The 21,556-nt window shown below is 41.8% G+C and overlaps 2 protein-coding genes across 2 annotated transcripts; both read left to right on the forward strand.

Annotated features, from left to right (window-relative positions):
* Window positions 1-2,865: 2,865 nt before the first annotated feature.
* LOC136686051 (WW domain-binding protein 11-like) lies at window positions 2,866-12,235 on the forward strand. Its single transcript, XM_066659532.1, has 12 exons — window positions 2,866-3,148; window positions 4,052-4,131; window positions 4,667-4,698; window positions 4,788-4,881; window positions 4,980-5,176; window positions 5,495-5,628; window positions 6,883-7,013; window positions 7,121-7,291; window positions 7,399-7,512; window positions 8,802-9,077; window positions 10,602-10,787; window positions 11,374-12,235. The coding sequence occupies exons 2-12, from the start codon at window positions 4,068-4,070 to the stop codon at window positions 11,988-11,990; spliced, it is 2,016 nt and encodes a 671-aa protein (XP_066515629.1). The 5' UTR covers window positions 2,866-3,148; window positions 4,052-4,067; the 3' UTR covers window positions 11,991-12,235.
* Window positions 12,236-13,345: 1,110 nt separating this feature from the next.
* On the forward strand, window positions 13,346-20,256 carry LOC136686057 (probable ATP-dependent RNA helicase DDX47). The gene is made up of 12 exons (XM_066659544.1): window positions 13,346-13,503; window positions 14,881-14,974; window positions 15,127-15,315; window positions 16,789-16,860; window positions 16,975-17,093; window positions 17,196-17,267; window positions 17,949-18,065; window positions 18,437-18,583; window positions 18,843-18,980; window positions 19,528-19,598; window positions 19,719-19,848; window positions 20,045-20,256. The coding sequence occupies exons 1-12, from the start codon at window positions 13,390-13,392 to the stop codon at window positions 20,192-20,194; spliced, it is 1,413 nt and encodes a 470-aa protein (XP_066515641.1). The 5' UTR covers window positions 13,346-13,389; the 3' UTR covers window positions 20,195-20,256.
* The last annotated feature ends 1,300 nt before the right edge of the window (window positions 20,257-21,556 follow it).

Genomic DNA, 21,556 nt, shown 5'->3' on the forward strand with positions numbered 1-21,556 from the left:
GGTTTGCTTTTAATATCAATGTAATATATTCAGTGACATATCATTGTAATTGATGTAATTGTAGTTGGAATAACTGAGTTTTCCAAAAGGTCAGTATTCACTGAATAAAAAGAAAAGCAGTGTGCATGCTGCCAAAGCATACAGAAAAAGGCTAGGTATGTGTGGACAAGGCCACAGTCCAATATGCCGTGTAATGATGGTATCCACTGTGTTACAGTAATCAGTTGTCACACTCCATTTCAACAAATGTAAAGTGGAAAACAGAGAAATTTAATGCACACTAAGAATGGACAAGAATGAATGCAGAAATCATGCCAAAACAGAAAAGCAGTGGAAAGTGATGTGGTCTGATAAATCACATTTTCTTTCCCATCATGAGGACATCTGTGTGTTTGTATCACTTTCCAGATTTATTACATTACATTGTCAGCAGCTCTACCAGTCTGCAGTGATATCAAAGCAGCATGAGATAATGACACTGCATTGGGCAGTTTTTATAAACAACTGCTGTGTTGGTCTCTTTTATACAATCACAAATTTTCACCACATAAATATCACATAGAAAAACATTATCAGATACAAAAACAAAGCTTTTTTTAACCCAATATGGTTTGAAAAAAAATTTTTTTTAGTTAATCAACCCTTGGTCAATAATGGAATTTATGCCAAATTTAGGGGCGGCACGGTAGCGCAGCAGGTAGTGTCACACGGCTCCAGGGGCCTGGAGGTTGTGGGTTTGATTCCCGCTCCGGGTGACTGTCTGTGAGGAGTGTGGTGTGTTCTCTCTGTGTCTGCGTGGGTTTCCTCCGGGTGACTGTCTGTGAGGAGTGTGGTGTGTTCTCTCTGTGTCTGCGTGGGTTTCCTCCAGGTGCTCTGGTTTCCTCTCACAGTCCAAAAACACACGTTGGTAGGTGGATTGGCGACTCAAAAGTGTCCGTAGGTGTGAGTGTGTGTTGCCCTGTGAGGGACTGGTGCCCCCTCCAGGGTGTATTCCTGCCTTGCGCCCAATGATTCCAGGTAGGCTCTGGACCCACCGCGACCCTGAACTGGATAAGCGCTTACAGATATTGAATGAATAAATGAACAAATGCCAAATTTACAGAGGAATACTCTTTTCCAGTTCCATATATTGCCTACACACCCATCCATGTCATTGAATCAGGTGTTCCAATCATTTCCATAGCCACAGGTGTATATAACCAAGCACCTTGGCATTGCAGACAGCTTCTACAAACATTTGTGAATGTGACACTCTCAGGAGCTCAGCAAATTCCAGTGTGGTATCGTGATAGGATGCCACCTGTGCAACAAATCCAGTCGTGAAATTTTTTCACTACTAAATATTCCACAGTCAACTGTCAAACACAAAGGAAAAAGTGATTGGTTGCCGACTTTCTGCAGTCAATCACTACAGACATCCATACTTCATGTGGCCTTCAGATTAGCTCATGGAATGGGTTTCTATAGCTGAGCAGCTGTATATGCCTTACATGACCAAGCACATGGCAAAGCGCTAGATGCAGTGGTGTAAAGCACACTACCACTGGACTCTAGAATAGTGGAGGTGTTCGAATCAGACTTTCCATCTGGAAATCTGATTAACAAGTCAGGACTGGGAAATTACCAGGAGAATGGTACTTGTCTGACTGCATTGTGCCAAGTGTGAATTTTGGTGGAGGGGGGGTTAGGGTGCGGGGTTGTTTTTCAGGAATTGGGCTCAGCCCCTTATGGTTCTTTTCCACGGCATGGGTCCGGTTCTACAAGACTCGACTCTACACAGCTTGGCATGCTTAAAACTTGTTGCTTTTCCACTGGCAGGGCTCTGTCACTAATTTGAAAAAATAATTGCTCATCTTTTTGGGAATGTATTTATTGCAAATATTTCTGGAATTATTTTTCAGATTTTCTTAGAAGGAAAGTAACTTCATCAATCAACATTACTCATTAATTAATTTATTTAGGCATATCCACTAGAGAGGATAAAAAAATGGGTGATTTTTTTTATATTTCGCAAATAAGTTATACAGCAATATATATTTTATTCATTCATGAAAAAAAGTGTACCACATAAGCTGATACAATATTCTTTTAGTAACTATTGCAGGTGTTTTTATGTGCATTATACATTGTTCAATAAAGTAACCTTTTGGGGGGGTGGGCGACTACTGACGTGCAGACTGACCAATTAAATGTTTACAGAAAAGGTTATCGACCAATAACAGTAGCTCTACAGTCACATCGTCCAATCAGAAGATTTTCGGCTACTTCACCTCGCCCCCTTCTCACTCAAGCAAAGCAAAGTAAAGCAAACGAAGTAGGGGAGGGCGGGGCTAGTTTATGAACGAAACTTCTCGAAGTTCTATGTAAGCTCTAGAAAAACAAAATGCCGGACGTTTCTGAAATTCCGCCCGAACATTTTTTAAAGTCTAAAAAAGAGGATATGTCCGGGTAAAAGAGGACGTCTGGTCACTCTATAAATGGTATCACTATTTAAGGTGGAAAAGTAAAGTACTGTATTATGCTAGCTCGCTAACTACAGAGACGTGCATTTATGGTCCGGTACTTCAACCAGCATTAAACTGTTATTATCTGGCCAAAATACACGTAAACTACCTGGGTATCATAGTTTTTAAGGTGTAAATACTGACATATTTGTAAATTTCTTTAACGGCCATCTTGCAGGTGATTTAAAAGGCAATGATAACAGCCCGTTTGGATTATGCCTTTAAAAAAAATAATGTTTGAAGGGCTATGTAGCCCTGAAACTACGCCCTACTCCTCTATAAAAAAAATTATATATATATATATATGAGACCCGTTGTTCCTAGGCAGGGTGATAGAACCAACATTATGTTCATGCTGCACATTTGGACACTGAACTTTTCGTGGCGGACGGTGGCGCTGTTGGTGAACGGAGGATCGACTCTGTTCGGTGTAGAAGAAGAAGGCGGGAACTCAAGATGGCGGCTCGCGCAAAATGCACTGTAGCTAACGCTAACGATTAAATAAACTCAGATTAAGGCCCAAATCCTGAATAAATCAACAGAATTGCAGATAGTAAACAGCTGCGGATTGCAGCGTGAGGAGCTCATTTACCTCAGCGGCAGAGAGCCGCTCTGACATCGATTTACACTGCGAACGGACAACGGTAACAAAATTAACACAACACAAAACACAGAACTGTAATTATTAGTGAGTTTTTTGCAGTTATAATATAATTCAGCGGATTTCGTGGTGTATTTGGGGCTTATAAAGCAAACAATGATAACGTAACTTATTTTAGGATTCACACAGAGCAGTTAACACAATGAACATGAACCAAAATCTCAAGAAACGCGCGCTGTAGCTTTCTACCACTGTTACTACCACCACTGGCAATATTAGAGCCTTTAAGATCATTAAAGAGATTTGATGTTACCCCGTAACACTGGGTTGAATATGGGACGTTAAAACATGGCCAAAAGGGAGTCTCTAAGGGATAAAGACAACAAATTGTAGAGGTTCTTAACTAGTAGTTAAAATGTATTAAAATGGACCAATCTAAGGTCAAAACAAGAATTCCAACCTAAATCTAACTGTTCTCATCTATAGATGTGTAGGGCATGTTTGTGAGGCAGCAATATATTTTTGCTTATAATAACAAAATTTGGAGTACTTAGAGTTGTTTACTGAATTTATTATTTGAAATATATATATATAATTTGCCATTTTTTAAATATAAATGACTGCGATGGTTATGTTGCTGATAAATTAAGTCTGCTTTAGTTACTCAAGGTGATTGAGGGTTAGCAGTCTGTTGCAGAGGCACTTGCACAGATCAGCCAAAATTTTTACATGATCTCCTTGTTATTAAACTCCTTGTCCATTTAAACAGCCTCACTTGATTTTAGTTATTAAAACTATGAGCTGTATAACAGCTCTATCACACCAGCTGATTTGACAAAGCTTATGGTTTTTTTGTGTGTCTAAAATCATATAAGCATTACAATTTCAAACAAAATCATAAAATGTTGACTGTTTCAGGGTTCACACTCTTGTGTTTGTGTTGTAGGTGAACGCAAGCAACCATGGGTCGCAGATCCACCTCCTCCACCAAGAGTGGGAAGTTCATGAACCCCACAGACCAGGCCCGTAAGTCTTTGACATACTTGTGCTCGGTTTTGAGTGCTAGAGATTCATCGGGAAATATTGCTGCACTTTTTTTACCAGGTTTTGTTTGGATTACAGATCACAAACAGCAATTTAGACCAATCAGGGTGGAGCTAGTCCCCTCTAGTCACTTGTTATCATCAAATGTTAACTGTAAATGTACGTGTACAAGAAAATTAAAAACAATGTCATTAAAAATGTCTCAGCGCATGCTTAGCTACCTCATGATCTTCACGGCATCAGTCTGGTGAAAAACCCTGCTTTTCAGCATAGGATTTAACATAATGTCACTTTGAACTTGGTCAAGAACCCATATTTACTGCTTCATGACACCCATGGCCTTTCCTGCTGAATCATATGAGTGCTCATGTCTCAGTCTATCATTTCAGTAAGTAGTGAGGGTTGTGGTGAATTGTTCTGAAGTATTCTGAAGGTTAATCTCGTATATCCAAATGCCAAGAACTTGTGCTGCACATCCAGCAAGTTTTACCAATCACTGTACTATCTGTGCTTGCAGGAAAAGAGGCCAGGAAAAGGGAGCTAAAAAAGGTAAAAATCAACAACAGGTTTGTTTTAAATCAAGAGAAACATATAGGTGTATAGCAGGGGAGTTCATATTTAATTTTAATGTGTGATAGAACAAGAAGCAGAGGATGATGGTGAGAGCAGCTGTGCTGAAGATGAAAGACCCCAGGCAGATTATCAGAGACATGGAGAAACTGGACGAAATGGGTATGGGCTGCATGTGTTTGTGTATTTATGTGCTGCCAGTACAGTATATGTATATTCTTTTATGTTTATTTTTCACTCTTTCTCTTCCTCTCTTTAAGAATTTAACCCTGTGCAGCAGCCATTGCTGAATGATAAAGTTCTCCGTGATAAAAGGAAGAAGCTGCGTGAAACATTTGAGAGGATTGTTCGTCTTTATGAGAGAGAAAATCCTGAGACTTATAAAGAACTGCGCAAACTGGAACTGGATTATGAGACTAAACGTGGCCAGCTCTCGCTGTACTTTGACTCTGTCAAGGTTGGTGTGGCTGTGACTCCTTAAAATGCATTTGACATTTACCTTGTTGTTGGGGATAAACAGCAATTTTCTTAAACTATTAAGGTCACAAATTAGTAGTCCTAATGACAACACACACAAAAATACTAAATAAATAATTGAAATTAATAATTTTAACATGTAACTTGAAGGCAATATGTATAAAGATCTCTGACCATTTTCTCAGCCTTCACAGAAGACCTTTTTGTTTAGTTTGTGGTCTTACTGTGTTGCTGTAGCTATACAGAGCCACATCATAGAGGAATTGTGAATTGAACCATATGTCTGTTTTGTGTTTAGAATGCTGAGTCTGTGGAGGTGGATAGCATTCCCCTGCCAGATATGCCCCATGCTCCATCCAGTGTTCTCATCCAGGACATACCGCTGCCTGGAGCCCAGCCACCATCCATCCTGAAGAAAACCTCAGCGTTTGGGTAAATAATGCTAATAGACCATTTTTTTGTTTGCAAACAGAAATGTGGTTTGTGGGCATAGCAGTGTCAGGTGTAAGAAAATGGGAATATGGCTAATCCGGATGCTTTGTCTAGTTATTTTATTAGCTTACGAGTGAAAGAGATAATAAGCTAACTCTTAGTAATGGGTGAGGTTTACTGACCTGTACTCACTGTTGGGTAAGTGGGTCAAGGAACTAAATGGCCAAAGTTACAGTGGCCGAACATCTTCGTACAGCTTGTGGAAAAACCCAGTGTGTATACAAAAGAAACATTTTTTATGGACTGACGTCCTGCCTTTGGTATTTACCATTAGGAAACAGCTGAGAATGCCAGCTTTGTGGATGCTGCTTTCACTGATTTACTGTTAAGTACATCATTGATTTTGCTGTGTGATAAACGGTGGTGAAAAACCTTGCCTGATATGAAAAGTGTACTGCAGAGATGAGATTGTTGGATGCTTTCATCAGTCCAGTCTGTCAGTTTAAGAGCTTGTAACCATAAAAGTCCACCTTTTGCCTCAACGGCCGTCTTCGATGATGGTGTTCGGCATTGAAGAGTCAGGAGACTGGAGTTTGGTGTTGACTGGAGTTTATTTACACACGCACAGGGTGATGTATGGGTACAACTGGGTGATTGCATTCCATCTCAGGACGATCTGAAATTTGGAAACTGGAGGTTCAGAAGTTTCCACACGTGCATGCAGAAAAGCATGGGCACAGCTTGGTCATTGGTTTGTCACCAGTTCAGTCTATAGTCAGTTCATTCTGTACCCAATTCAGTCTGATCCCAATCCAGTCTAACACCAAATATTTTAGAAGGGCCTTATATACATTGGATAAATGGGGGAAGGGAAAAGGAGGAAGAGGAGGAGTTGGGGGGGGGGGGGGGGGGAAATTTGAACAGAACAGAAATTTGACACCGTACACCACACACGCATCATAAATACCGCCCTCATTTTGAGATACCGTCCACATTTTTAAATACAGCGGTTTACGATATTATCATTATACCACCCAACCCTAGTCAAGATGTTCATCTCCTAGACCTGATTCTCGTTCTAATGTTAACCTGTTCTTAATCATAAGCCATAAACATGATCTAACCTTTTGCTAATTAACAAAAACAACCTTTACAAATGTTAATATTTCTCTCTTAATGATTGGAGATAAATGATGTGAATGAGTACAGATTAAAAAGAAGCTGAAGATGAAAAATCGACTTTTTGTCTCTCAGTAAAGGGACTGCGTTGTCGTCAGCAGCGGTTGCTGGGGTTCCTCGGTTACCGCCAGGACGCAAACCCCCTGGACCTCCACCGGGACCCCCACCACCTCAGATACTGCAGCTCTATGGCAATCGCAGAGTCGGTGAGCCAATATACATACAATATCTCAAGCTTATGTTGATAATAATCAGCTACTTCATTAACACTCAGTGTAAAATTTTCTTGAATATGTTATTGGGTGTGTTTTAGAAGTGGAGGCTGATCCTGAACTTATGGACACCACAGAGCGAGACATTGACAGCGGCTCAGATCTAGGAGAAGACGAGAGTGACTCTGAGAGTGAAGGAGAAAGGGACGACCTTCTAGACAAAAGAAACTTAGGAGAACGGCACGAAGAGAGAGACGAGGAGAGAGAGAGAGGTGAGAAAACACTTGGATTGAAAGAATACGAGTGTATGTATTTTACATATATATATCACTTGGCCTTTAATGTGACCCTATAATGTTAATGTTTTTTGTGCTGTTAGGCCGGACTGTACGTTTTGCTGATATGCCACAGCCTGTGAAAAGAAAGAAGACCAGAGTTGTGAAGAAGACAAAAGCTATCACTCCTTTACAAGCCATGATGTTGCGGATGGCAGGTATACACACATACAGACACACACAGACATATGTGTAATCCACTGTAGTATATGACTGCAGTGGATTACAGAGTACAGAGTATTGAGTACAGAGTATTGAGTACTCTCGCACAAGTGTAAAAAACTACACTAGCACTATATTTTCTGTTCTGTTTTACTGCTGGTGCAATGTGCATTAACATTTATAATAGTATGATACTAGTATTTGCAGCAGGAAAAGGTATTTTTGCTTATAAGTGTGACATGGTACACGTTCCTACCTTCTGTATGTTCCTCATCCTCTGTTTAAAACCTTAGAATTTTGCAGACAGCTCAGTTGCTTTGTTCAGTTCTGCATATAGTTTTTATTGATAACATCTGCACCTCAAAGTCAAGTCTGAGTAAGGATAGAACACTGATTCAAAACAAAAACTACATTTACAACTTTGAAATTCGACCTAAAAGCATGTCTAACAACTTGTACAACATTTAGACACTGTCCAGTTATTTTAAGTTCATGAAATGTACATCGATTTTAAACATTAAAGGTGCCACAGAATAAGCACATGTATTTTTATAGAATCAAGCAGCTTAATAGTATTTAAAAGACTCCTAAAAATCTTTATCCTCTGCCTGCTCAAAACTACGAGGGCAGGCTAAATCACAGAATGATTGACAGTGTTTCCACCATGGCAACATGAACAGTACAGCATCAGTAGAGACGTGACGGTGCTTGCAAAAACCTCAGGGGAAAAAAACCCTGAAGCTAGCTTGGGTTTTAACTGAGAGGTGACCTGCGACGAAACTGTAGAAGTGTAGAACACACATGCACTGTGCTCCAGTGACTGAGAATCTGTGTTGTAAGCTACTGGTGACTTCTGAGATTTTACATATGGTCTGGGTCTGGGAGGAAAAAACTTCACTTTTAAATTGGTCCAAATGTCCTGATAGGCTTACGGTTCCAGATTTAACTAGAACACAGCAGTGATTATCTTTGGAACGTAGCCTGTAGCCTATAACCGAATCACAGTTGTGCTGATATTCAGCTTAAAGCACTGCCTCTTCAGTAATGTTGCCTAATTATCTAATATGCAAAGACAGAGGTGGAAATTATCAGCTAGACTATGTTCTGTTTAACTTTAATTAAAGGATTTCTACTAAAGAAGCTACTCAGAATCTGCTTAAAGCTAATACTAGACATTCTCTTATATATTTATGTACATGACACATTTTCAGTGACCTTATAATTTCTGAACAGTGTCTGGTTGTTGCTATATAAGCCGCTGAGTGAATATGGTGTGTGTTTATAGGCCAGTCTGTGCCTGAGGAAGAGGAAGACGAGGAGGAAGAAGAGTATACAGACAGTGAGCAGTCAGACGGTGAAGATGCTGGCCCCCCTGGAGACGTTCAAACTCAACAAATTCTGCCCAGACCACCTCCACCATCTGCACCAGTCGGAGCACAGCAGCCACTCCCTCACATGCAAGGTCCACCAATCACAGGTCCTCCTCCTTTAGGACCACCTCCTGCTCCACCAATGAGGCCACCAGGACCTCCTTCAGGACCACCTCCAGGACCTCCTCCAGGTGAGTGACAAGAATAATTAGAGAGGTGAGTTTAAGGACCCATCGTTTTATAAATGCCATAGAGTCTTATCAGAGGAAACTGAGCAACAATATATAAAATGTAAAAGTATATTTATAAAAAATATATAAAATATAACTGATAAATGAACTACAATTCTTACCTCAGCAATTGAGCCATGTATCAGCACTGAAAGATACAGTGATTTATTGCAGACTGTAACAGTTATTGGAGCAATGCTGTTCATGGATGTTAGGAAGCAAATTTTCCACTGTGGAAAGGAGTGGGGGCGGCACGGTGGTGCAGCAGGTAGTGTCGCAGTCACACAGCTCCAGGGTCCTGGAGGTTGTGGGTTCGATTCCCGCTCCGGGTGACTGTCTGTGATGAGTGTGGTGTGTTCTCCCTGTGTCTGCGTGGGTTTCCTCCGGGTGCTCCGGTTTTCTCCCACAGTCCAAAAACACACGTTGGTAGGTGGATTGGCGACTCAAATGTGTCCGTAGGTGTGAATGTGTGAGTGTGTTGTCCTGTGAAGGACTGGCGCCCCCTCCAGGGTGTATTCCCGCCTTGCGCCCAATAATTCCAGGTAGGCTCTGGACTCACTGCGACCCTGAACTGGATAAGGGTTACAGGTAATGAATGAATGAATGAAAGGTGGGGTTAAGGTTTGTTTTTGTGATGTGTCCCAGTGGATGTTAGTCTGAAACCTCTAATTGTTGCTTTTCTACTGCATGGCATTGGCTTTACTCAACTTGGTACAACACATCTTGATGCTTGTCCACCAGCCCTGCGCCCCTACCAAATGTAGATGGTGTCGTCCAAAATCCCTCTCTAACAGGAACCACAGGCTTTAAATCCACAATAGTGGTTAGGGCAACTTTGTTGTTTTTTGGATGGAACACGGCTCCACGCCCCAGTTGTCACAGATTCCCCAGGTCTCGTAGCAGAGTTTTCCTTGTTGCAGCATCTGGATTTCGCTGGAGATTTTTTTGTCGGCTAACGATCCAAGGAGCGTTTGAAACACCTTGGCATGATTTTATGAGCTACCGCTTTGAGCTGAATAAAAACCAAATGTAACCACTGCAGGACCTTATACAAGTGGCTAGTTTGTTCTGGAGGTCTGCATTTCGTGGTGATTGATAAGTCTCTCTGGTCAGTCAGCGCTCTGCAGTGTTTATGGCTCGCTTTGTACCAGCGATCAGGTAACAGATTTGGCTAGTTTAAAAGCAAAAGAGGCTAGCTGAGTCTGGTAGGTTCTATGCAGTGGAAAAGCAACATAATTAAGTCTGCATTTCATCCAAGGCACAATGATGCGCACCATGTTGGCTGCTAGCTCCCACAAAAATCGGAATATAAAAAGACCACCGGTTTCAGCATGTGTTTTGAGTACATACCAGAAAGACTGGTGCTGTAATACATAATCCTTGTGGTATTTTGCCTACCACTGATACTTAAGTAAGACTCTTGATTAACAGAGTTATAACTTGTTTTGCTGAAGTACAATTAAACATGGCACTTCGTGTTCTTAGGTGCTCCTCCGTTCCTGAGGCCTCCTGGTATGCCAGGTGGTCTGAGAGGGCCGATGCCCCGGATGCTACCCCCTGGCCCTCCTCCTGGCCGCCCTCCTGGCCCCCCGCCTGGCCCTCCACCTGGCATGCCTCCTGGACCACCACCAAGAGGACCTCCGCCCAGACTCCCACCCCCTGCACCACCAGGTATATATATTTACACATAAGTTGCATAGGTTTAATATCCATGCAAATTTTTACAGACTGTTATATTTCTTTAAAGAGACAGAACCTCTATCTTTTTTCCCCAAAGCACTTCCACTTTGAGTTATCTGGTCACAATAGTTATTCCATGCTTTTCATTACTGTAAAATACAGTAAGGCTAGCAGTTCACTGCTCTGGTGGCCTAAAGCACCAAAGGCCTAAGATGTTAAAAGATTTGAAGGGTGTTATTTGCCAGACAGCCTGAAGCATGTGCTCCAAAGAATAGCTCTATTGCTCCTGCTGTGTGACCTATGAGGCGCTCTGTTCCGTCTCTGCTCCGTCGGAGCCTGCATAGAGGAAGCCCTGATTTTTGCTGCTTCAAAACTGCTTTTTATACAACTTCTTTTGTGCAGATTAGAAAATACAACACTGTACAACAATGTACTTCTGACATTAAAGTGCACAAACCAGAAGAATTTCGAGGCAGGTTTTAGAGTGAATGAAGATTAGGGTTTGATTTTGTCATAATCCAGCATTAAAAATGGTTGCTGTCTTTTAACACTGCTGTTTCTTTTCTTCACACTGTAGGTATTCCTCCTCCTCCTCCTCGTTCTGGTCCTCCTCGCTTAGCCCCACCACTTTCTCTGTTCCCACCCCCTCTTAACCCCAGTGTGCTCAGTGCCCCACCGAGCATTGTTCCCCGTCAGAAAGCCCCGTCTTCCTCCAATGAGACCAGTCAAACCACGGCCTCTGTTATGCCCCCTCCCTCTCTCCCTATGTCAATCCGCCCATCTCCCCTGCAGGTTCCTCCCCCTCCAGGCACTGGCCCCACACCCCCCAACCCAGCAGGTCATGCCCACACCATAGAGAAACGAGCCAACATCACCAGTGTGCCTGCTCACTCTGGTGTAGCTGGCCAGGCAGGGGGTGCCACCATTTCTGCAAAACCACAAATAATCACGCCAAAGGCAGAAGTAACACGCTTTGTTCCTACGGCGCTGAGGGTGCGCAGGGACCGTGCAGGTCAGCAGGGGGCAGCACCTGAAAGAGTGGGCAGGAGAGAGGAGGAGAGGGTAGGGCCAGGGCAGAAGACAACTGTCTCTGCAACACCTGCGCAGCCTGGAGCAAATCCCAACCCGCCAAATATGAAGACCAAGGATCAAGTCTATGAGGCTTTCATGAGAGAAATGGAGGGGCTTCTTTGAGATCGGGGGCAGAAATGGTGGAAGAGGATTCAAGATGAGAAGTTTAGGCTTCAGTCTGGTATTTTCAGGAAAGTCTAGGTGTGAAAATATACATTCATAAATGTCGAAGTTCAGTTTCTGTGTTAGCATCCATTGCTTCAGTTCCCTGTACTAAATAATCTGAAGTGTTTTTATAAAAGGAGTTTGTCTGAGTGTTTTATGTAAGCAGAGGTTTTGGAGGAGCAGTGTGATAAATTTGTGTCTGAATAAACAGTCCTCACGGCTCACTCCTCATGTTTCATTCTCTGATTATTTTTTTTCTTTTAAGGCTGAACAGTATGTTTGAGTAAGAAACCAGTGTGTTTCTGGTTTAAGCTGAACTTTCCTGTAAGATTTTATTAAATTAATTACTTTTTAATTTAATATTAATAAATCCGAGATGGGGAAAAATAGGACACGTCTCGGGGTGGGGGTGCTGCCGTTGTATGCTTAGCTAAACCTATGTGTGCTTTTAGGTCTTTTACACCTTTATTTTCTACACAAAACATGGGAATTTCTTTTTTTAATACATCCGAGAACTTACATTTACGTTTCGACATAACTGCTCGAGCTGATGGTAGGTACATGAGCTTTCCCTGACGTGCAGACTGACCAATTAAATGTTTACAGAGAAGGTTATCGACCAATAACGGTAGCTCTACAGTCACACCGTCCAATCAGAAGGTTTTAGGCTACTTCACCACGCCCCCTTCTCACTCAAGAAAACCAATTGGAGTAGGGGAGGGCGGGACTAGTTTGTGAACGAAACTTCTCGAAGTTCTAAGTAAGCTCTAGAAAAACAAAATGCCGGACGTTTGTGAAATTCCGGCCGGACATTTTTTTAAGTCTAAAAAAGAGGATATGTCCTGGTAAAAGAGGACGTCTGGTCACCCTAATTAATATATTCTAGACGACATAATGCACAAAACAACCAGTGAGCCTCATGGCTGAATATTTCAAAGTGTAAATGTAGTTTCAGAGAGTGTTGTGTGTGTCTTGTAAACAATTCCTAAAAGTAATTTTGATGAACAGAAAAGGTTTAAAGGGTATAATCAACAAACGGGTTAAATTTAAAAAAAGGCGTAGCATAAATTATTTGTAGTTCGTTTTTTTCTTTCACCTTTAATATTGTTATTTAGTAATTAAAACCTAGATTGAAATTATCTTTAAAATGTGTGTGAATGTTTTTTATATTATTGTTAAATTCCGAAACTAATCAAAACAAAAACGTTTGACTGTAACGTTTTACCGTTGTTCAAACATTCGACGAATGATTTTTTAAGGAATTTCTCCTTGAAACGCTCATGAACTCAATTTCCCAGAAGCCTTTGATATGGTTTCCGCACATGCGCAGTCGATCACAGAACACGCTGCTGGAACCATGGCGGAGAAACACGAGCGGAACGAGGCAGAAACAAACTCTGAAAACGAAGAAAAGGCGGAGAACAGCGACGGAGAGGAGACAGTAGAAAAGCCACACACCTTTAAAGACTTGGTAAGAACTAATCTAAATAAAAGTATTCGGTTTATCTTTCTCTACTGTTATTAAAATGTGCTTATCGAGTCAGTGCTACTCTCACACTGTTTTGCTCCTGAGTGTATTTATGAAGCTAACTAAGAAAACAAAGTCACGCGTTCTAATATTTTGCAGACGTTGTTAAATTTTGTCAGCCCCAAGTATCAAATAAGTGGTCTTTGTAGTTCTATTCTTACAGAATCTACTTCATTTGTTGCTCTGCATATTTTCTAACACACACACAGACACGTCTCTCTCTCTATACACTTTTCTGTTCGATTGTTTAGTTAGTCCCCTGTTCGAAAATTGAGAGAGACGCGTGAGAGCAAGCAGACAGCACTACTTCAGATTTATGTTCATGTAAATATATAAACACTACTTATTTACAGTGGGTAGACTCCCCCTGGGTTTGCATGCCCATAGTTCCTAATTGATTGAACATTTATTGGTATGAACAGTAGTCCAATTAATCAATAGTGAAATTCGTTGGCAATTTTTTTAAAATGAAAAATGGATTTGGATTAGTTGTTGGAGCCCTACACAGGCGTGCCCTGCTTAACTACCTCTATCCACATCTGTCAGGGGTCCAACTAGTACAATGTTACTGTGACCTTTGACCTGGCAGTCTATATTTATTATTGTTCCTATGATTTTCATATTTCACTTTAAGTTGTATGGTGGCATAGTGGCACAGCAGGTAGGTGTCGCAGTCACACAGCTCCAGGGACCTGGAGGTTGTAGGATCGATTCCCGCTCCGGGTGACTGTCTGTGAGGAGTGTGGTGTGTTCTCCCTGTGTCTGCGTGGGTTTCCTCCGGGTGACTGTCTGTGAGGAGTGTGGTGTGTTCTCTGTGTGTCTGCGTGGGTTTCCTCCGGGTGACTGTCTGTGAGGAGTGTGGTGTGTTCTCCCTGTGTCTGCGTGGGTTTCCTCCGGGTGACTGCCTGTGAGGAGTGTGGTGTGTTCTCCCTGTGTCGTTGGTAGGTGGATTGGTGACTCAAGTGTCTGTAGGTGTGAGTGTGTGTGTTGCCCTGTGTTGCCAGTCGGCGCCCCCTCCAGGGTGTGTTCCCGCCTTGCGCTCAATGATTCCAGGTAGGCTCTGGACCCACCGTGACCCTGAACTGGATAAGAGTTACAGATAATGAATGAGTGAACTTTAAGTTGTCTTTCTGTCTCATCACTCAGGTTTCAGTGCTGATGTGACTAGTCAGTTTGCTCATGTTTTATTCTTAATAAATATTAGTGAAGCCCATCTTTTATCCATGTACCTGTATTGGGATATTTGTGTTGTTCCAGGCAGTTTAGGTTCTGATATTCTATAAAGTAGCAGTTGTGTAATGATGTTTGTGTTTGCTGTAGGGAATAACAGAAGTGCTGTGTGAAGCCTGTGATCAGCTCGGCTGGAAGAGTCCGACCAAAATTCAGATAGAGGCCGTTCCAGTGGCGCTGGAAGGTAAGCGCTGCTGTAACAGCTCAGAGCTCATAAGACCTATTGACCTTGTTTCTTTTCTTTATTGTATTGTATTTAAGAGCTGTATATTCTCTGCTTGGCTTGGTCCGTGTTGTTTTTCCCACCCTCACTTTGTCTCTCTTTACTCACCTCAGGACGTGATGTGATTGGATTGGCCGAGACAGGTTCAGGTAAAACGGGCGCATTTGCGTTGCCGATCCTGCAGAATCTGCTGTCCCACCCGCAGCGGCTCCACACACTTGTTCTCACACCCACTCGTGAGCTTGCCTTCCAGATATCTGAGCAGTTCGAGGCTTTGGGGTCCAGCATTGGAGTCAAAACCGGTACTGGAACTTAAGCTTGTATTGTTTTTTTTTGTCAAAGAATTTTATACCCAACTCTCACCAGGGTTATAAAGGATGCATCTCTAGTGTTTAAGTTATGAAACATAATTGTACCTTATTCCATTGTAATTGTGGAGCGTGTGAACGTAGTGTAACATCTAAAGGACGTTAAAACCATTCACACTTTTTGTTCAAACTGTTATCTGTATGTTTTATGATGAATGTGCTCTGAAGTCGAGTTGAGAGAATGGTGCAGGCTTTTGTTTTTTAGTTTCCTTCTATTGTATTTGAGTTGGATGGGAATTAATTTGTTTATGTCACTCACCTCAAAAAACACACCCTTCCAGTGCCCTCAGCCTGTAAAGCCATGCTGGGATGTGTGTATTTTATTAGGGGGACTGTTGTAATGTAACATTATCACCGGTCTCTTCAGTAATAAGGTTTCTGGACTAAATGTGGTCATATTCTTAAACTTGCTGTCGTTCCCTTGACTTTACTGTTGGTGTTCAAGCTTCAAGCAGCATGCAGGCTCTCCCACTGTCCGAGTCAGATGGGTTTTTTTTTCCCAACTAGCTGGCATTAGGTGCACTGGGGCAGTGTAGAACAGGGTCCTCAGTGCAGTTTCACAAAGGCACAGAGTTGCCAGCCACTTATCACTCTCCCAGGCTAGATTCTCATGCTTCTCTATTGTTCACACTCCCACTAGTGATTAGAGGCAGGGAAAACACACACCCGAAGCAGTGACCCTCAGCACCCGAGGAGAATTGTGGAGGTTAGGTACTTTCCTCAAAGGCACTTCAGCCATGAATGTACCTGCTGGTCGTGGGGGTCGAACTCTAACGATTAGGCCATGACTGCCCCATTAACACCAACAGTTTATACACTTAAAATGAGTGGATAGGGGTGGAGCAGCAGGTGGTGTCGCAGTCACACAGCTCCAGGGGCCTGGAGGTTGTGGGTTCGATTCCCACTCCGGGTGACTGTCTGTGAGGAGTGTGGTGTGTTCTCCCTGTGTCTGCGTGGGTTTCCTCCGGGTGACTGTCTGTGAGGTGTGTGGTGTGTTCTCTCTGTGTCTGCGTGGGTTTCCTCCGGGTGACTGTCTGTGAGGAGTGTGGTGTGTTCTCTCTGTGTCTGTGTGGGTTTCCTCCGGGTGCTTCGGTTTCCTCCCTCAGTCCAAAAACACACGTTGGTAGGTGGATTGGCGACTCAAAAGTGACCGTAGGTGTGAATGTGTGTATGTGTGTGTGTTGCCCTGTGAAGGACTGGCGCCCCCTCCAGGGTGTATTCCTGCCTTGCGCACAATGATTCCAGGTAGGCTCTGGACCCACAGCCACCCTGAACTGGATAAGGGTTACAGATAATGAATGAATGAATAAAATGAGTGGATGGTACATTCAGGTGGCTCCTTTTTTGAATAACATGATACTGCCATCACTGTTCTGATTTTGTGTTTTTCATCTTGTCTTCCTGTAGCTGTTGTTGTTGGTGGAATTGACATGATGTCGCAGTCACTCGTGCTGGCAAAGAAACCCCATGTAGTAATTGGTAAGAGGCTGTGTGGGAGAAGTATTTATTGAACAGTTTATTTATTTAATTTGGGACACTGTCGTTTTCATTACAAAAAGAGCATGGATACATTTGTTTCTCTCTCTCTCTCAGCAACACCAGGCAGGTTGATAGATCACCTGGAAAACACCAAAGGTTTTAATCTACGAGCGTTAAAGTTTTTGGTGATGGACGAAGCAGATAGAATTCTCAACATGGACTTTGAGTCTGAGGTAAAACTAAGAAATAAGAAATCATAAGCCTCATGCTGCGCTTGCTGCAGTCAGTGTCATGAACAATTAATATCTCTTTCTCTCTCTCTTCTCCAACAACAGGTGGATAAAATTTTAAAGGTTATTCCAAGAGACAGACGCACATTCCTCTTTTCTGCGACAATGACTAAAAAGGTACCAGTCTTTTAATGCGTATACATTGTCTATCTCCCACTTTCACTATATTCTACTGATCAACTGAAAATGCCATTCTGAGATAAATGGATATATTACAAATCTGAGATACGTAGCTCAATGATCGTAACTGAGCACCTTACTCTTATCAACGGTCCAACGGTCTTTTAAACCTTATTCCTTGAATTAGTAAGAAATAACATGTTTTCTGACTCTCAATAAACACAAGTTAGGAACTCAAACTCCACTGTGTTTATTTGTTTGACTCTTTCATAGAGCTGCTGCTTAGCCTTTAAGGAACACTATTTTTACCTTTATATTACAGCTTTGAAATCATTGTGATGCTTCACTGACCTGTGATAGGGAGAATAGAGCCCCTGTCATTTCTAATCTGCACTGTGATTTTAGAAGGAGGGTAGGAAACCACCCCCCTCCCTGTTGACTTCAGCATAGTGCTGTAATAAAGAAGTACACTAGAGGGAGCCCCAGGAACATCAACGACAATAAAAAAAAAAAATACATTGTGTTCGTTTTAAACAAGTAAAAGAATTTAATGGCATTTTCAACTTTTCGTGAAACTGCAGATTAACTGCTCAATAAAATACATTTTGTTTAGTCCAGTGAGGTATTATCAAATGCAGTCTAACACTCCTTTGCCTTGACTGTTTCTCTGGTGTTTAGGTTCAGAAATTGCAGAGAGCCGCTTTAAAAGACCCAGTAAAATGTGCCGTTTCCACCAAATACACCACAGTGGAAAACCTACAGCAGTATTATATATTCATTCCTGCCAAATACAAGGTGAGATGCACAAACACCTGCACTGAAAACTGGTGACTTTGGTCATACCCTCAAGGGTACATTTAGTACTTATTCTGTTATAGTTTGGGGGCTGGGGGCTTAAATATTCTAGAAATTGTGTTCTTGGAATTCTTCCATCTTCCTTTGAAAAAGCTCCAAGGGTCATCCATTCAGCCTTCACCAGAACCACATGCGGTCACAGGCTTTCATTCATTGTGGAGCAGCTTGCCGTGTTGCTTGAAAAAATCAAGTTCCAGTGCCAGATTAAAACAAATACATTTATTAAATTATGAAAAATGCAACGAACAGTGATTTTGATCACCACAGTATTATTATTATTTTTGCTGTTGTTTACCATCTTTCTTTTACAGGACTGTTATCTTGTGTCGATCCTGAATGAGCTGGCAGGCAACTCCTTTATGGTTTTCACCGGTACCTGTAATAATGCACAGCGAGTGGCACTACTCCTCCGAAATCTGGGCATCACTGCTATCCCACTTCATGGGCAAATGAGCCAGGTAAATAAAATAAAAACTGTGGCTGCACTGAATTTGCACAAAGTGGTATCTTTTTAAAAAGCAAGTGAGCAAGGTGTTAGCTTTGTTATTGAATTTCTTTTACTTTAATTTATTTATTAATTAAATTAACCTAGTTTCCTAATCACAAAGCTGTAAAACTCAATTTGTGCTTGAATGGCAGGAAATCCAAATGTAGATCACCACAGTGCAGTAGCAGTTTAGTATGATGATTAATGGTATATTAACTGTGTGTGTGTAGAATAAACGCCTGGGAGCTTTAAATAAGTTTAAGTCAAAATCCCGCTCTGTGCTGCTGGCTACTGATGTGGCGTCCCGTGGACTGGACATTCCTCACGTGGACTGTGTGATCAACTTTGATATTCCTACACACTCAAAGGTAAGACTGCATATTCTCTTACTCTCTTTTACAGGCGACCTTCATGATTTTAATCAAAACACATTTTTAATGTGTCTTCACTTGGCTTTGAAGTCTGTTTGCGTTCTGGAGAGGTATCTAATGTTTTTGCGAAGCCCTGGTGTAAAAAAAAAAAATGTTGGTCTGGTATGTCGGTCTCACGGCAGAGCAAAGGCATCTAGAGTTCTTTAGACAATGGACAGAACTCTAAACGTTATATACTCATCCCAGTTTGTGCTTTTCACTGTATTCTTGCTCCAGAGGTGGGTGATATTGACTTCTTTTTGCTGATTACTTAAAAAGGAAATTATCTCAAATTGGCTAACTGTATGAAAGTAAACGTAGACAGAAAATGCTACAAAAATAAACAAAAGTTCAAAATGAACTGAAATTAGTAAACCCAATACCATTCTGAATTACAAGAGTAAATAAAATAACACGACATCAGTACGTAATGTTTGTACAACTGTATGCATCAGAATGTTTTTGTAAATTGTCTGTTAAATATACAAATACTGTTTTCTTCCAGGACTACATTCATCGTGTGGGAAGAACGGCACGTGCGGGACGGTCAGGGAAATCCATCACCTTCGTAACACAGTCAGTCATATTTTATTTGACCTAAAAGTCACATTCTTGACAGTTAAACACGTGAGAATTTACCACAACATACCAAACACTTAAGCCCATGTTCACGGCTCTGTATTTTGCGGTTTCCAGGTACGATGTGGAGCTTTTCCAGCGTATTGAATCTTTGATTGGAAAGAAACTTCCTGCCTTCCCAACTCAAGAAGAAGAAGTGATGATGCTGGTGGAGAGAGTGAGTGAAGCCCAACGATTTGCCCGTATGGTACGTCTCTTTTCATAGTTTTGTACTTAAATCTTGTGAGCTATGAAAGACATTTTTAGGCTGAGCTGTAGTTTAGTTAAACTTATGGAAATGTCATGCTAATGTTTTTACTGACAATTACTTTGTTCATTACCTTTTTGTTCAACCCATTTTTAAATAAAGTAGATTAATCCACAAACCCTCTGTCTTTCTGCAGGAGATGAAGGAGCAAGGGGAGAAGAGGAAAAGGCCAAGAGGAGTAGAGGAAGATGGTGATGATGCTGAACAGTCAAGTGGTGTGCGTAAGAAAGTGAAAGGAGGAACATTTGGAAGAGGGAAAGGTAGAGGTTCCAGGAGAGGGCGATAAAGCCATCGTTATTAGAACGCCGTGTACATACATAGTTCAATTTGCTTTGTCATGTGAAGTAAATGTTACCCTTCTCTTTGACTCTGCTGTTCTTATTTAGAGTATCTCACCTTTAAACAAGGCCCTGAAGGGAAAAATGTCAAATTAAACAAAAACAAGTATCTATTATGGATTCTTACAGTATATTTTATACACGATCACAGCCTTGATGGAAGGTAATTGACAACACTGAGTAAAAAAGTTCCCTTGTGATGCTAAGATACAAATGAAAGTTTTGAAAAGAACTGTCACTGGATATATATAATTCAATAGATTTCTTCCTCCTTAGCTCAGGCTGAACTTCAGAACTCTTCCACTGCCTGGACATTTGATGATCCTTGAAAGAACAGATGACATTGATAAAGCTCCTGACAGCATTCTGCTCACGGCCTTTCAGAAATCTGATCCTGCCTTTGCTGAAATTTTGATCACAAATATCTAGAGGGCTGCTATATAAGGTTAAAACTCCTCACTGGTCCCTACAGCTCAATACAGGCTGCAATTCTTATAATAATTTCCTATTAAGAAGCAATTTAACTAAAATCTACTTGTTTCTCTCTTACACTAATTGGCCAAAGATTTGCTCATTCACATTCGTCTGAAATGGAAAATATTTATAGAGTGTTTGTCGCACAAGCCTCGAGTTTCCTGAGAAGCTTTGTCTAAGAAGTTGGAACATTTTTATGTGGATTTGGTCTGCTTTAGAGTTAAGTGCTCTTATATTGAGTAGGCCAGACTCAGGTCTGAGGGGAAGATACTACGCGCTGTTTCTGATGGTTTAATAGTGATTAGGTTATTGGGGCACGCTGTTAGATATTTTCTGGGTTTAAGTTTGATTCGGGGGACAGACACAGTCTTGATACTGTAACAAATTTTTATATTTTTTAAAGCAGGCTTTGTAGCTATACCCTTACTATGGGCAAACAAATGGCCATTATCTGTAAGTGTATCCTTAAAATCACTTACCTGTTCGCTGTGTAATCTACTTGCCTGGTTTGTGCTGGTGGGTGTGGTTAGTCAAGCCTGGCGTAGAACATCCTCGATGTTCCCAGAGAGAACTGCAGAACCTAGACGACTAGGGTGAAGCCCATCCCGGCGGTAGAGGGCAGGACGTTCCCGAAAACACTCCCAGTGGTCGACGCCAACAGTGCCACACCAAACCCGGAGTCAGGAGTGGAGTGCGAAGAGCCTGCTGTACGCCTCACATCCTCGTCTGTAGGTGGGTAGGGGGCCGCTGGAGCTCCGTCTGCTTCTCCAGGAGACGCTGAATTTGACGGCCCAACTGCTCGATCTCCGTGCTGAGCCTGGAGAGAGATCGTTCCC

This window comes from Hoplias malabaricus, unplaced genomic scaffold, assembly GCF_029633855.1.
Source record: "Hoplias malabaricus isolate fHopMal1 unplaced genomic scaffold, fHopMal1.hap1 H_3, whole genome shotgun sequence".
NCBI classification, from domain to species: Eukaryota; Metazoa; Chordata; class Actinopteri; order Characiformes; family Erythrinidae; genus Hoplias; species Hoplias malabaricus.